The sequence below is a fragment of the Loxodonta africana genome, chromosome 21, assembly GCF_030014295.1.
Source record: "Loxodonta africana isolate mLoxAfr1 chromosome 21, mLoxAfr1.hap2, whole genome shotgun sequence".
NCBI classification, from domain to species: Eukaryota; Metazoa; Chordata; class Mammalia; order Proboscidea; family Elephantidae; genus Loxodonta; species Loxodonta africana.
In genome coordinates, this window is record NC_087362.1 from 66,963,682 (window position 1) to 66,980,004 (window position 16,323).

The 16,323-nt window shown below is 51.7% G+C and overlaps 1 protein-coding gene across 1 annotated transcript in view; it reads right to left on the reverse strand.

The window, feature by feature from the left end:
* The window catches only part of NKD1 (NKD inhibitor of WNT signaling pathway 1), a 112,814-nt gene extending 98,887 nt beyond the window's left edge, over nucleotides 1–13,927 (reverse strand). The window contains exons 1-3 of the mRNA XM_064273516.1: nucleotides 13,843–13,927; nucleotides 6,741–6,980; nucleotides 5,162–6,555 (exon numbers count right to left, since the gene is read on the reverse strand). Coding sequence (XP_064129586.1) covers nucleotides 5,162–6,555; nucleotides 6,741–6,980; nucleotides 13,843–13,927 — 1,719 coding nt within the window. The remainder of the gene's footprint in view (nucleotides 1–5,161; nucleotides 6,556–6,740; nucleotides 6,981–13,842) is intronic.
* Between the last annotated feature and the right edge of the window lie 2,396 nt (nucleotides 13,928–16,323).

A 16,323-nucleotide genomic window follows, 5' to 3' on the forward strand; every position in this document is an offset into this window, starting at 1 on the left:
TCACCTGGCATTTTGCCCAGCTCCAGCTTTCCCCATCTCTCCTTCCCATTCCCCAGGGATAAAGAACACTCCAAGGTGGGGCTGTGAGGCTGGCCAGGGTGCCCGTGGGCAGAAAAGACACTCCATGGAGAACTCCAGGCTGCCAGCGAGCAGGGGCCTGAATACCTCGACCCCAGGTCCTCTACCAGCCTCAAAGCAAATCATCTTTTAATTCTAAAACACCAAATATTTAATTTATGCTTTACCTCAAATGTCAAGTCCACCTCCCGGCACATAGCTTTGAAACCACGTAAGGAGGTCTAACACTTTCCATATGGTGAAGACATGGGGCCTTTTAATTGTGCCAACCGGTATCATTCAAGGGTAATTCCCCTGGAATCCGGCACTCGGGTAGCAGCTGGGCCAGCTTCCAATCTCATCACCCAGCACGCTCAGTCCACGCGGGCTCCAACCGGGCCTGCACCTTTCTAATCTCTCCCAAATATCAAAACGCGCTGGGTGCCCCCTAATCAAATTACCAAACCGCCTGGCAGCCGCCTTTGATCCAGAGGCAGGCTTGCCTGGCTGTGGCTTCCAGCTTATTTCTTCATGCAGCTCTGCTATAAAAGAACAAAAGGGCCAAGCTGGGGGGCGGGGAGGGGACTGTTTTCAATATGGTTGTACACATGCCACGTGAGTGTGCACACAGGCACCCAGGTTTCTGTCTCTCCAAGTGTTTTCCTGTCCAACATCTGTGTCCACTATGCGACTCAATCCATTAGGCTTTTTTGTTTTGCCCATTGTGTTTTCTATATCCAGCACTTCCACCTGGTTTTCCTATGTAACTGCCTGTGGTATTTCATGTGCGCAAGGTACCCCTGTATCTCGCTGATATTATTAGGCTTGTTTTAATTTCTAATTCTGTTTAGCGTGAATTGTTTTCTGGCATATAAACTGTTCAGTTTATTGCCTTTCATATCACTGCTGTTGTCATTACAAAAAAACAACCTATTGCCCTCAAGTCGATTCCGACTCATAGCGGCCCTAGGGGACAGAGTAGAACTGCCCCATAGGGTTTCCAAGGAGTGCCTGGTGGATTCGAACTGCTGACCTTTTGGTTAGCAGCTGAACTCAACCACTATGCCACCAGGGTTTCTGTTGTTGTTAGTTGGCATCAAGTCAATTTCAACTCATAGCGATCCCATGTGACACACTGGAACTGCCTCATAGAGTTCTAGGCTGAAATCTTTATGGGAGCAGATAGATCACCAGGTCTTTCTCCCATGGAGCAGCTGGGTGGGTTCAAACCGCCAACCTTTCAGTTAGCAGCCGAACACTTTACCAGGGCTCCTCTGTCTTTCGAAGTACTCACATTTCTCATTATTTTTCTCCTGGGGGCTCATATTCCCTTGGAGCGCACGTGTGCACGTGGAAAGAGTAGCAGCTCAAGCCTTAGCCTGAGCTCTAACTCTCCCTGCTTAGAGCCTTCCTTCCCACTGTCACCCTACCAGCCTTTCAGTGAACCTTCCAGCACCACTCTTCCCAGGTTCTGTTCTTTTTGAAGAGTTATCTGGCATAACCCTGCCAGGGATGAGAATATTACTGCACCCATTTTACAGATGAGGTAACTGAGGCATGCAAAGGTAAAATGCTATAGGAAGTGACACAGCTGTTGTGGCAGAGCCTGACCTCACTTATTTTTGCATGCAGGAGGGCAGGTTTCGTTTACGGCCTGCATGCTGACCACTTACCAAGGTCTCCAGACCCCATCAGGGAGGAAGAAGGCAAGCAGGGGCTCCTCCCAATTCTACCTGCCCCACAGCCAGCTCACCCCAAAGTGCTCGCAGCTGGTCCACATGCCACTTCTAGGGAATTACTGACACGAGGCTTTGCCACACATGATTTCCTTTTTTCCTGGAAAGTGCTCCAAAGAGGAGAAAAATAGTCCATACCAGCTGGCTGGCAACTTTAGAGGGTTATGGGGAGGATTAAGATCATGTACGAAATGTGCACACACAGGCAGTTAATAAATAGCAGTCGGAATCAATTTGACAGCAACGGGTTTGTTTGGTTTTCGTTTTTTGTTTTAATCACTACAATTGGTGGTTCAGTGGTAGAATGCTTGCCTTTCATGCAGGAGACCTGGGTTTGATTCCTGCCCAATGTACCTCATTCACGGCCACCACCCATCTGTCAGTGGAGGCTTGGGCGTTGCCATGATGTCGAACAGGTTTCAGAGGCACTTCCAGACTAAGACAGACTAGGAAGAAAGGCCTGGCTATCTACTACCGAAAATCAGCCAGTAAAAACCCTGTGGACCACAACAGTCCCATCTGCAACCAATCACGGGGATGTCGCAGGATCAGGCAGTGTTTCATTTTGTTGTCTGTGGGGTCACCATGAGTCGGGCCCAACCCGATGGCAGCTAACAACAACAACAACAATCAGTGCAACAATAGTAATGCAAGTTGGATGTGCCACTAAACTATCCCCAGCTACTTTGGTGGAAGGCTTGATGAAAAAATGGAGACAGAAGCCATCCGCAAGACAGATGTAGGGCTTGTTGGGGACCTCTGCCAGCCCCTGGAACCCAGCAGACTTTGGAGGCCACACCCTCCTACTTACTGATGATCTAACAGAAGAACCTGCCAGCCACCCTTTCCGTCCTGGTAGGAATCAAGGAAATTAAGCCAGACTGAAGGCTGCCCACTGCTGGCCTGTTCGGTATCTTGGTGTTTCCCAAACACTGGGCACTCTGCTCCCACCTTCACAACTCTGACCACCTCCCACCCTCACAATCCTGCCCACTTCCCACCTTCACCATTCTGACCACCTCCCACCTTCACAATCCTGCCCACCTCCCACCCTCACAATCCTGCCCACCTCCCACCTTCACAATCCTGCCCACCTGGGCTACTGCCTATGTCATATTTTTCTCTGAATTGACTTTAAATTGACTCTCTTTCAGCTTAGCTTTATCCTCAGCAATAATACCCGTGAAATCATGGGTTTGATGTCCTACTTATTTTTTTCTGGCAAAAGAAATACAGAACTATTTAGACTAAAAATACCCCTCCAGGTACCACATAAAATGGCCTTGCAGGTCTCAGCAGTGCTGCAAGGCACCTTGGGAGAGGCCATTGTATTTCAGCTCACCCTGTCCACCCCTCAGAGGGAACCTGGGGCCAGCCTTGCCAACCCCACCTCTGTGAACTCAGTAACTGGGCCATCTTGGGCCAGGGCTGGTGAAAACCCAGGCGTCCGGGTCCCCTCACCAAGGATGCTCTCCAGGAGGCATGGTTTGCCCTCCCCCCCCCCACACACAACATCTTTGATGGCTAGGCCCACGCTCCAACCGCCTAACAAATGTCACGCCCATGGCTCTGAGCCTCACATCTTCAAAAGTGCTTTGAACAAACATTAATGACCACTCAGTGTTTCCCTGAGAGAGGAGGGGAGGTAGGGAGGGGACAGGCAAGCACTATCCTAGTGTCCTCAGCTGGGGGAAACCAGGCAACAAAATTCCGTGACTTCACCAAAGCCACAGACTTAAGCTGAGGGCCCCTGCCCACCCTCCCTCATCCTCCCAATGGCAACTTTTACTGGCTCACGTTCCTCTTGCTGAGAACACTACTATTTAATTAAAAACGAAGGACTTTTGTTTTCCTCTCCTTCCTTCCTCCTCCCTCCCATCCTCCCGGACTGAATGCCAAGGAGACCCACCAAAAACATGCGGGTAACATTTGTTATGGCTTTGAAGATAAAAGTCAATTGAAGTAAGCCCTCGCTCTATTTCAAGTTTCCCCTCCAGCATGGAGCGAGCTGCCTGGCAGTTTAGGAAAGGAAAAAAGAAAAAAAAAAAGAACTGCAAATAAATGTCAGTCTGCAAGAATACTTTGTAAAAATAAACAGGCTGCAAAAAACCCGAAACGTGATTAATGGGAATCCACTCAGTTGACCTCCATCTTGAGCTATAAACGCGTTTGTCCATACAGCTAAATGGGATCATTTTCATTGGGCTTTAAATAAAGTAGAAGAACAACAACAAGAAATGGTGGGGGAGGAGAAGTCTGTAGTTCTGTTTTTAAAGGACCCCCAATGCCACGCCCCCATCCAGGACAGCAGCCCCAGTTCCAACCCAACCAACAGATGGACAGAACTGAGAAGAGAAAGGCCCCACGGATGAGTGGCAGTAGAGAAAGAGATAGAAGCTAATTTCATACACGCACCAGAATCAGCTTTACCCACAGGCCCACCTCCCATTACCGGCCCCTGCAGCTGAGCCCTCTGTCCAAATATATACACACATTTGAAGGCTCCACCCAGCTCCTCCTGAGCTCACAGACAAGACCAAAGAGCTAACCAGACCTGAGACTCAGTCTGTTCTAACCCCCTCGAAGTAAAAATTAAGTGTCACATCAAATAGTTGATTCATCCTTTGATCCTTGGCTTGCTAGAGTTCCACACAGACCACCCTGTACAGAGCTCCAGAGCTCAGAGGACATCTGTGAACACCAGTGCCAGGCCAGGAGCTGGGGCTGGACTTGCTGGCTCCGGGTCACACCTACTCCCCCTCCTTCCCCCAGCCAGAACAACTCAAGGACCCACTGGCCAGACCCACTGAGTGAAGGCTCAGGGGTGAGCCCAGGCCATAGTGGAATGAGGCTCTCTCTCCCCTTGTGAGCCAAGCTAAGGGTTCTACCAGATCCCGGAGCCCCCAGAGTCCTGCCACCTAGATCGCAGTTTGCTCTACTGAAACTCCTGGGCAGGTGGCACTGATGAATGCCACAGGCACCCGGAACACATTCCAGAGGCAGCCACAAGATCCTGGGGCCACCCTTGGGTACCTCCTCTCTCCCTAGCTCATCTCCAAACCCACCTTTGAATGTTGGCCACAGAAATCAAGGTAGAAGTCTGAACAGGCCCCCAAATCCCTCCAGCACCGAGCTTCCTCCATCAGCTGGACCTGCACCAGCCCCTCCCCTAGAGCCAGCCCAGGCCAACCCCGAGGCATGAGGGCACAGGGCCCTGTGAGTGCGGCACGGCAGCCAGCAGCTGAGAAGAGAGTTTTGCTCCCAGAAGCTGTTCCAGAAAGGGTGCTTATAAGTTGGGGTGGGTGGAGATGGAGATCCAGCTCTGAAGCTGGGAGGGTTGGAGGGATGGGGTGGGGTAGGGATCGTACCCGGGTGCCTCTGCCGACAGTGCCCGCTGCTCGCAGCGGTCTGGGTCCCGGGCCGACGCTGGGGCAGCGCTGCCTCCCGATCCACTCTTCGATGCCTTTCCGAGCCCAGGCGGCGCTCACCGCGAAGCTGTCACCTGGGGCGAGGACGACACGCAGCCCCTGAGTCTGGCCCCCGGGCCGAAAGTTACCCGAGAGGGGAGGGAGAGGGTGGGCGCGGCAAAGGAAAGCAAAGACATCGGGGGCCCGGAGGGGGCTGGAAAACTGGGGCAGGATCCGAGAGAAGGACACGCAGGTGATCAAAAGGGGGTTCAGGAAAGCTCCAGGAGCAGGGACCCAGAAAGGAGTGCGGGGGGGGAGGACCCAAGGAGGAGGAGTTTGGGGGTCAGAAGAGCGAGAACAGTGGGCGCCGAGGGAGGGGACCACGGGAGGGGGGAGGGGTTGCGAGTCAGAAGCGCTGGACCTCGGGGACAGGGTCTGAGGGACAGAGAAGGGGGTACGGATGCTGCTTCGGCAGCGGGTTTCTGGGACCGGCGGCCGCAGTTGAGGAGGGGGATGGCCCTGGTAATAAGATCCGGGGGACTGAGCCGTTCCGCCGCCGTCTGCGGTGCGTCCCCAGTCCGTCCCCCGGGTCCGCGCCCAGCGCGCCCCTACCTTCCGGGCTCTCCCTGCGCTTGCACACGGCGGCTGAAGGCACATCGCGCGCGGCGGCGGCGGCGGCGGGAGCCAGAAAGAAAGGAGAGGGAGAGAGTTAGCGATCGCGCTGGCGAGGGAGGCGGGAGCCCGGGAACAGGCGCGCGCGGCGGGGGCACTGACCCGGCTTGGAGTGAAGTTTCCCCATGCTGGGGGCGCGGCGGCCGGGGGCACCCCTAAGCCATGCGCCCGGCCCCCGGGCCCGGCGGCGCGCCTGGTCTCGCTCTCCTCCCGGAGCAGCCCCCGAGCCGAGCGAAGCCCGAGGCAGCACCGAGACGCGTCCTGCCGCCGTAACCGCGGCCCTACTGACGCCGGGGCGCGCCCACCCCCAGCCCGCCGCCGAGACCCGCGCCTCCCCGCGCGCCCATTGGCCGGGCGCGGCGCATCAAAGGCGAGGCGGGCCGCGGAGGGGGCGGGCTCGGGGCGGGGCCGCGGGCAGGGGCGGGGCGCAGCGCAACGCGAGGGTGGTGGGGCCAACACAGCGCCCCCCCGCAGTCTGCTACTTCTGGCCGGGGCCGGGGGGTTGGGGACCCCGGTAGGGAAGCACTGGCCAGGAGGCGTTATTGGGACAGACCCCCCCTTGGGTCTTGCCGAGCCTAGAACATCCCCTGCCAAAAAGTGCTGTGCCTTTCCTCCGCGCTCCATTTCCTGGAAGTCAGCAGGGCAGGACTCCGCTGCCCCAGTGTACAGGTGGGGAACTGAGGCTGGGAAAGGAAACAGGAGCTACTGCGCGCCTACTGCATTGCTGCTTCCCAGCCTTTCCATGATCTGCCTTCTGCAGAAAGTGTTCACTTATTATCCACCCCAGCTCCCACCCCTGCCTTCTCTGGCTGTTCATTTGGAAACCCAGAGGAAGCTCCTCTGGCCCCAATCCATCCTCTCGCCGCGCCTTGGGCCAGTTGTGAGTACAGCCCGCTCCTGGTGACAAGTGTCCAAAATCCCCGAGTTGTCAGCCAATGGCTCAGATCCCCTGGTCCCTGGGCTGTGGGTGCCCGCCTGGGATTGGGGCACGCTGCCAGCTGCGCAGCCCTGAAGGGGGTAGCCGCTGGGTCTTTGATCTTCTTTGGTTTCCGCTCCCCGCTGCAATTCGGCAGACCCAAGGGCTTGTTTGTTTTGTCTGGGGAGGTCTCTGCGGAGGGGAGGGCGACATCAAGGGGCTCCACCCCACCTTTGTGGTTCTCGGACAGAATGCTTGCAATGTCAGGTACACCGTGGGTCTGTTGTCAGGTTCACTTTGGGTCCCTGGACGTGGGAAAAGAAAACTCCGAGCTCAAAGTGGGGGGACCAGCTCTGCCCCTTGAATGAGTGCTCTCTGTGACCCTCCGTCTTATGATCTGTAAAATGGAGGCTCAATTCTGCTCCTTTTGCCTACCCCCAGAGCAGCCCTGTCCAATAGAAATATCATGTGGGACACATATGCCATTGTAAATATTCTAGTAAAAAATAGCCACGTTAAAAAGAAACCAAAACCAAAAACCAAACCCATTGCCGTCGAGTCGATTCCAACGCATAGCGACCTTATAGGACAGAGTAGAACTGCCCCATACAGCTTCCAAGGAACGCCTGGTGGATTTGAACTGCCGACCCTTTGGTTAGTAGCGGTAGCACTTAACCACTACACCACCAGGGTTTCCGTAAAAAGAAACAAGTGATAATAATTTTAATAATATAGTCTATCTAAGCCATAAGTGGGTCTGGGTTTAAGCCAATATGTAAAGAGCCCTGGTGGCACAATGGTTAAAGTGCTAGGCTGCTAACGGACAGGTTAGTGGTTTGAACCCACTGGTGTCTCCATGGAAGAAAGACGTGGCAGTCGGCTTTCATAAAGATTAAAACCCAGTGCCTTGGAAACCCTATGGGGCAGTTCCATTCTGCCTTATAGGGTCACTATAAGTCAGAATCAACTCTATGGCAATGTTTTTGTTTTTTTTTTTTAACCTAATTGATACAAAATACTATAATTTCAACATGGTATTTTATATTCTTTGCACTAAATGTTTGAAATCCGGAGTGTATTTTACACTTGAGCATATGTCAACTAGCCACATTGCATGTGCTTAATGGTCATATGTGGCGAAAAACCAGAACCAAACCCATGGAGGTCCAGTCAATTCCAACTCATGACCACCCCACATGTTCCCGGGTAGAACTTCGTACCATAAGGTTCTCAATAGCTGTAACCTTACAGAAGTAAATTGCCAGGTCTTTCTTCCACAGCACCACTGGGTGGACTCAAACCACCAACCTTTCTGTTAGAAGCCAAAAGCAAACCATTTGCACCACCAAGGAACCTCGTATGTGGCTGTTGTTGTTGTTGTTAGTAGCTGTCCAGTTGATTACAACTCATATTGATGCCATGTGTGCCTGTAGAACTGCTCCATGGGGTTTTCAAGGCGGTGACCTTTCGGAGGCAGATCACCAGGCCTGTGTTCTGAGGCATCTCTGGGTGGCTACTGCCTACTGTATTGGACAGGACAGCTCTGGAGCTTCTATGGGTCCCAAACAGAAATTCGGGATTACAATGCCCTCCAGAGACATAAATCTCTTCATCCAACAGTGTTTTACTTGCATGCTCCAAACTTCCTTCTTTACACATCCTTTTCGATGGAAATCAAGGCTGATGTTATGAGCAGTTGAATTAATGGTGTTAGCAGGGTGGTTTCATTTGAAGAGTGCTGGGACTGCAAATGGAAACCCAGGTGGTATAGTGGTTAAGACCTACGCCTACTAACCAAAAGGTTGGCAGTTCAAATCCACCAGGCGCTCCTTGGAAACTCTATGGGGGCAGTTCTACTCTGTCCTCTAGGGTCGCTATGAGTCGGAATTGACCCAACGGCATCAGGCTTGGTTTTGGTTTAGGTGACAGGCCCTGTTTTAGGAGCTTAAAATACATCAGTGTAAAAAAGAGACAAGGATTCCCATTCTTGTGGAGCTCACGCTCAGTGGAGGGGAGATAGGCAAAAACAACAAATGCAATGAACAGGTAGCTAGTGTGGCAAGTTAGAAGGCAGCACCAGCTAGAGTGGTTCTCTAGAGAGCAGATTTGCCACAGGGGACATTTAGCAATATCTGGAAGCGTCTAGTGGGCAGAGGCCAGGGTTGCTTCTTAATACTCTACAATGCACCAGACCGGCCCCTTGAACAAGGAATTGTTGTCAGGTGTTATCAAGTTGATTCTGACTCATAGTGACCCCACGTGACAGAGTAGAACTGCCTCATAGGGTTTCCTAGGTTGGAATCTTTATGGGAGCAGATCTCCAGGTCTTTTCTCCAACGGAGACTGAATGGGTTTGGACCACCGACCCTTCTATTAGCAGCCCAGTACCTAACCATTGCACCACCAACCCACCAACAGAACCTACTGCCATTGAATCGATTCTGACTCATAGTGACCCTATAGGACAGAGCAGAACTGCCCCATAGTGTTTCCAAGGCTGTAATCTTCATGGGAGCAAACTGCCACATCTTTCTCCCACTGAATGGCTGGTGGGTTCAAACCACTAACCTTAGGGTTCGCAGCCAAGCATTTTAACCACGGTGCCACCAGGGCTCCTGTTTTACCACCAGGGCTCCTTAACAAGGAGTTAGGCAGCCCAAAACGTCAACAGTGCTGAAGCTGAGAAACCCAGAGATGCAGGAAAGTGAAAAGAACAGGCTAATGGGGGTCAGGAGGGGGAGGGAGGTGGAGGTTCAGGAGCCTTCCCACAGAATCCCCTCAAGAGGAAATAGAATTCAGTTGAGGGGGGCTGTTTGTCTTTCTTCCCCCCACCCCCACCTGTGCCAAGGTGCATCTGAATCAAAGCAACACCCTGAGAGTTCTTTCTCAGAGTGCTTAGAAAGTTGGTTACTTCCTTAAACCGGTAGTTGCTTTCTCCTTTTGTGAGAAAAAAAACATCCCCTTTTCCCCTTGGGAATTTCTTTTTACAGTTCAAAAAGAGATAAAAGCAACAACTAAAACACTGCAGTTACCAGTTTGGGTTTTGGAGGAAGTAAGTCCTAAAAGTCCAGCCCAGACACAAAGGCCCCCTCCACCTTTGGCCTGGCCCTTCCCAGCCCTGCAGACGCTTGGGACTTGGCCACTATTGGAATGGTGACCCCCACCTGGCCCTGGCATGAGAAACCTCTGAGCAGGGGCCTCCCCAGAAGCCACCAGCACGCCCTCCACCTGGGGTGGCTACTCGGCCTCCATGGGCTTCCCGCCCCACGACTCGCTGTCTTTCTATGTGTTTTAATAATTTATCTGGCCCATTTCTTGGGCTGTATACTTGCAGTGACACGTCTCTCCCTTTGAAGATTTCCCATCCTTTGGGGGATGAGAATGGGAAATGAAGGCAAGGAGGAGATAAGAGAGAGAGATTATACCAGAAACTGGTTTCATGGGGCTTGAGATTTAGGAAGGCTGGTTTAGGTGAAATCTGTCAGATGTGGAGCTGGGAGACTTAAAGAAAAATCACTCTGGTTGGCTGCCCCCATGCTTGTCCCCAAGTTGAGCCGTCTGATCTGGCTCCTTTCAAATGCCACCCCCTAGAAGAAACCTATCTTCGCCTTCCAACCCAAAGAGCTCTGCCACCCTGAGTGGCCAAGGCTTCTCTCTTTCTCTTTCCCTCTCTCTCTTTCTCTCTGTGCGTGTGCGTCTCTACTTGGCACTTCCTTATTTTTTAATAAAATAAAAAAAAAAAAAAACAATATCTGGAGGCATCTAGCAGGAAGAAGCCAGGGTTGCTGCTTAATATCCTGCAATGTACCAGACGGCCCCCAAAATAAGGAATTATTGTTGTTAGGTGCTGTTGAGTTGATGCCAACTCATAGTGACCCTATAGGATAGAGTAGAACTGCTCCATAGGGTTTCCAAGGAGCAGCTGGTAGATTTGAACGGCCAACCTTTTGGTTACCAGCCAACCTCTTAACCACTGTGCTGCCAAGGCTCCTATTTTCTTAATAGTGGAGCTAAATTTCCCTTCTAGACTCTTTGAGGCCAGGGGTCTTGCCTAACACAACTCTGCATGCAGTCCCAAACCCAGCACTGCCCATAGTAGGCTCTCTATATGGAATGAGAGTATCCCACCTTGCCTCAACTCAGCCCGGGTGTGCTTTGGTCAATAAGAGGCTCCCAAGAATACCATCTGGGTTATGGTAAAGAAAAAAATTAATTTTAGAGTCTCTGATGGATCCTGGGAGGTCTCTAGAGTTGTATTTCATTGTTACCTGGAGAGTTTGGGCACTGCTGAATGGTCTAGGGAAGTCCCTGGCTGGTGCAAACACATTTGGCTGCTAAGCAAAAGGTTGAAGATTCAAGTCCCCCCCAAGATGCCTCGGAAGAAAGGCCTTGCGATCTACTTTCAAAAAACCAGCCATTGACAACCCCATGGAGCTCAGTTCTACTCTAACATATATTGGGTCGCCATGAGTCAGAGTCAACTCCACAGCCCCTGGTAGCGGTAAGTGGCCTAGGAGCTGGGTTGGGTAAGGACGAGAGAGTGAAATTGCTCTGCATGAGAAATTAACAGGGACGGGAAGAGCAGGGTCTCAAGGGAAACAGTAAGAGAGAGGACGGGGTAAACAAGGGCCTAAGAAGTGACTCATTTAGTAAGATGGGGAGCAGCCCATTAATTTTCAGGACAGTGAGATCGAATACGAAATTGGTGGTTGCCATCCATTTCTCTCTCTATGCTAAACATCATCGCACCACCCCGGACCCTCAGCCAAAGCCTAACCCCATCCCGGGGTCAGTGTCGAAGGACAGAATGAAGGAATCAGCAAAGCAGCTCAACACAGGCCACAGGCATTCTGCCAGGCGGAGATCTCCAGCAGGAAGGAAGGACGGGAGAGAGAGGGAGCAGGAGAAAAGCCAGGCCCCGAGCATCAGCCCTTGCAGATGAGGGGTGGGGGCTGGGCTACCCACAGAACGAGGGATGGGGTCCCCAGCCACTCTATTGGATAGGAAAGGAAAGAGAAGCCAGAAGACAACAGTTGAGTCATCTCTAAGTGATGTTGTTGTTGTTGTTAGGTGCCGTCGAGTCGGTTCTGACTCATAGCGACCCTGTGCACAGCAGAACGAAACACTGCCTGGTCCTGCACCATCCTTACAATCATTGCTATGCTTGAACTCATTGTTGTAGCCACTGTGTCAATCCACCTTATTGAGGGTCTTCCTCTTTTCCACTGACCCTGTACTCTGCCAAGCATGATGTCCTTCTGCAGGGATTGATCCCTCCTGACAACGTGTCCAAAGTATGTAAGATGCAGTCTCACCATCCTTGCTTCTAAGAAGCATTCTGGTTGTACCTCTTCTATGACAGATTTGTTCGTCCTTTGGGCAGTCCATGGTACATTCAATATTCTTCGCCAACACCACAATTCAAAGGCGTCAACTCTTCTTCAGTCTTCCTTATTCGTTGTCCAGCTTTCACATGCATATTATGTGATTGAAAATACCATGGCTTGGGTCAGGTGCACCTTAGTCTTCAAGGTGACATCTTTGCTCTTCAACACTTTGAAGAGGTCCTTTGCAGCAGATTTGTCCAATGTAATGCGTCTTTTGACTTCTTGACTGCTGCTTCCATGACCGTTGATTGTGGATCCAAGTAAAATGAAATCCTTGACAACTTCAATCTTTTCTCTGTTTATCATGATGTTGCTCATTGGTCCAGTTGTGAGGATTTTTGTTTTCTTTATGATGAACTGAATTGAATTTTTGTGCCGACGATTCTTCCCAGGTGTAGGGTATCTAAGCAAGTTCAGAGAGCAGGCTTCCCAGGGAAGGCTGGAGGAGGGAGAAAGCTAGTCCAGCCTCACCGTGACCCCCAGACCCACGCGAGCTCCTCCTCAGCAAAGCCTTGATCTTCTCCCTGACCCCGCCTCCCTGCTCTGTCCTGGGCTCATCGGAGAAGTCCTTACAGTCACAGTACCAGTCTTTGTCTACTTCTGGACTTCTTTTACAAAAGACAGAAAGTAACTCCTGTCGTTTAAGCCTTTGTCTCTCAGTTACATGCAGTCAATTTAATTCTAATTACTGCACCCAGCTTCCCCATCTAAAAAATCCAAGGAAGGCTTGGACCAGATAAACATTTCCCAAAGTGGGTTCCACTGGACACTGGTTTTGTGAGACGGTACTATTTATGTGAAAGGAACAAATCCATGGGAAACTTTGGGCAACCCTAACTTAACCAAAGGGAGACAGATGGCTTCTCTACAGGACTTGTTTGAGGCTTTAGTGAGCTGCTGAGCTTGTGATTCTCTAAAAGGAGGCCGTTGTAAACAGGGTTTCTCAAACTCACTGGACCAAGGAAGTCTTTTCTAAGATTCCTCCCAATCTGAGATTCCAAGGATGAAATTCAGGGACCTAGACCAAGAGTGGAAACACTGGTGGCATAGTGGTTAAGTGCTATGGCTGCTAACCAAAATATTGGCTGTTCGAATCCACCAGGCACTCCCTGGAAACTCTATGGGGCAGTTCTGCTCTGTCCTATAGGGTCACTATCAGTTGGAATTGACTTGACGGCAACAGGTTTGCTTTTTCTGTTGTTTTTAGACCAAGAGTATGGCGGGGGGGAAGCTCCATGAGGGCAGGGCCAGTGTGGGAAGGCTCCCTGTGTCTGTGGTGTGCATTTCATGTGTTTCAGCATGTATTTGGAGTGGCACAAACAGCTAAGTGCTTGGCTACTAACCAAAAGTTTGGCAGTTTGAAACTACCCAGAGGCACTTCAGAAAAAAGGCCTGGCAATCAGTTTCCAAAAGGTCATTGCCATGAAAACCCTGTGGAGTACAGTTCTACTCTGCACACGTGGGGTTGCCATGAGTCGGAATCAGCTCAACGGCAACAGGTCTGGTTTTTTGGTTTTAGCATGTGTTTGTCCATCCCCAGTCCTCTGACAATTGGACACGTATTTTGCTTGAAGCACTGTGTCGGTACATGGGACTTTTTAAGGCCACAGCTTGAGGTATGAAGGAAAGGCAGTCACTATAGCCGAGCTACTGGTTGCTTTCCTCACCTGCCTTCCCTTCCAGCTTAGCCTCTCCTCCCATCCCGCAGAGCACAGCTTCAGGGTGGCCCCGGCTACCATGTAGGCACCGCATAACCCCTTCGCTCCCTGGCCACAGCTGGCTGGATGCCTGATCCAGGAGTCTGAGCAATCAAGATCTCTGTGCAGAAACTGAGCAAAGAGAGACACCCAAGGCCTGGGTTTCACTTGGTAGTGGTCTCTGAAGCTGGAGGGTTCCGTAGACTCAGGGACTGGAGTAGCTGTTTGAGGCCCATGTAGACTGATGAACAGGCAGAAAAAAGCGGGGATAGGAGCAGTCAGTTAAAGAAACAGACAGAGTAACCCGTGTGGAGACAGACACACACAGACAGGCTAAGTTCCAAATACTGCCCGTTCCCCAGCTCCTATCCTTGTTCTTCTGCCTGTATATTCTCACCTTGTGTCCCTAGGAGACCCCTGGGCCTCCTTTCTTGGGCTGAGTTCAAATAGCCTAGACTAGGGCTCCTCGGAATTTAACGTGCCCAGGAATCCCAGGGAAATCTTGTTACAATGCAGTCTGGGTGGGGCTTGAGACTGCATTTCTATCAAGCTCCCAGACGGTGCTACTGGTCCATGGACCACATTTCGGGGAGCCAGGCTCTAGAAAGTTAAGCATCTCAGCCACTACTACGGTTAAGTAACCTGCCTCTACATCTAATAAGTAGCAGCACTGGGGAGGAGAAGGAAGGACAGAAGTCAGGAAGGGGGGAAAGGAGAAATAAAGATGTCTCTTTTACAAATTAAGTCATTCAACAAATATCTGTTGAGGGCCTAATTTGTGCCAGGCTTTTATGTCACCAAGCCAGACAAAAATCCCTGCCCTCACGAAGCTTACATTCTAGCGGAGGAGACAGATAACAAACAAAAGGATCAATTAAACATAAGGTGTGTCTGTGGGGAAAAAAAAGAAAGTGGGAAAGAAGGAGAAGAAATGCCAGGGGTGGAGGTTGCAATGTTAGATAGAGAGGGTGATGTTTGAGCAAAGACTTGAAAATGAGGAAGGGGGCCTGAGGATATGGGGGGCAGACGGTCCAGCCAGGCAGCAGGAAGAGCAAGTGCAAAGGCCTGAGGTAGGGACATGCCCTGAGTGTTTTGGGGACAGCACAGAGACCAGTGGCACTGAAGCAGAGAGGGTGGGGGTAGCGAAGACAGAAGGCTGGAGGGTGGCAGGACCACATCCTGAGAGCCTTGTAGGCCTCGGGAAGGGCTTTAGCTTTACATGTGGGAGACAAGAGCCCTTAAGGAGAAAAGGAGTGACGGGACTGCTGTGTTGATCTATGCTGTGTGATCTCTGGATCACAGTAAATACCGCCCAACATAGTCCTGGAAGACAAGTCCCCTAGGTTGGAAGGTTCTCAAAATAAACAGCGGCCACAGTAATGGATTCAAGTTGGCACAGCACCGGGCAACGTTTCATTCTGTTGTATGAGGGGTCACCATGAGTCAGAACCGACTTGACACCAGCTGACAGTAACAACAAAGTTGAATATCGGAGCAGCGAGATGGAGCCAGCAGTTGGATCTCTGAGTCTAGAGTTCAGAAGCCAGTTCCAGGCTGGAGAAACACACCTGGGTGTTGTGACGTGTAGATAGAATTAAAGCTCCAAGTCTGGGTGAGTTCCCAAGGGAGTGAGCGTAGCCAAGGACAGAGCCCAGGGGCCCTACCAGCTGAGAAGTCAGCAAGTCTTCTCCTGGGCCCACACCCACCAATTCTGCCTGTCCCCTCCACGTCGCAGCACCCCAGCTGACCTCTGCACCTCCATTCAGCCCTCCTGGCTTCCCCTCCTGGGGGACCTCCTCCTCAGTAAATCCTTCCTGATACCTGTTCACCATCCCTGCCTGCCCAACACAGCAGGTAGGATTCCTAGCTCCACATCTGAACTCTCAAAGCTCTTCTTTGTTCAAACCAGCTCCAGAGGGAAAGTAGATAATGTGTGTGATAAGGAGGCTCCGTGCAGCGCTTGCTGGCGCCTCGGCCCTGGGGGTGTCGCCTCTCTCTGATGAGGTGGTCACCGCAAAGCACCACGCCCTCCACTTGGCCTGACACTGAGTTTGTCATCTCCGGGTCCCCTCACACCACACTGTGCCTGGCACATGATGGGGGCTTTGGAAAGTTTGGCCATAGAAAGGAGCGGGTGCACAAATGTGCCTGGTCACCATCTGGCCAGAGAAGCTGACGCTGTCTAAACGACGTCTCATGGCCTCCCCCTGGCCCCTCTGCCATCATTCCGTTTCTTCTGACTCTGTACCACCTTATGGCTCCAAGCAAATTTTGCCCCCATCACGCCCACCCCCACCGAGGACGGCTTGTGAAGCCACCCCCAGCCACAGTTGTCCCTTTCCTCAGACACCTTGAGGGACGAGTGTTGTCTTCCCCGTGGAACTGAGAATGTTCCGTTTGCGCGTTCTAGCAGTGGGCAGGGTACAGCCTCCACCTGGCGCCGCTTTTAAC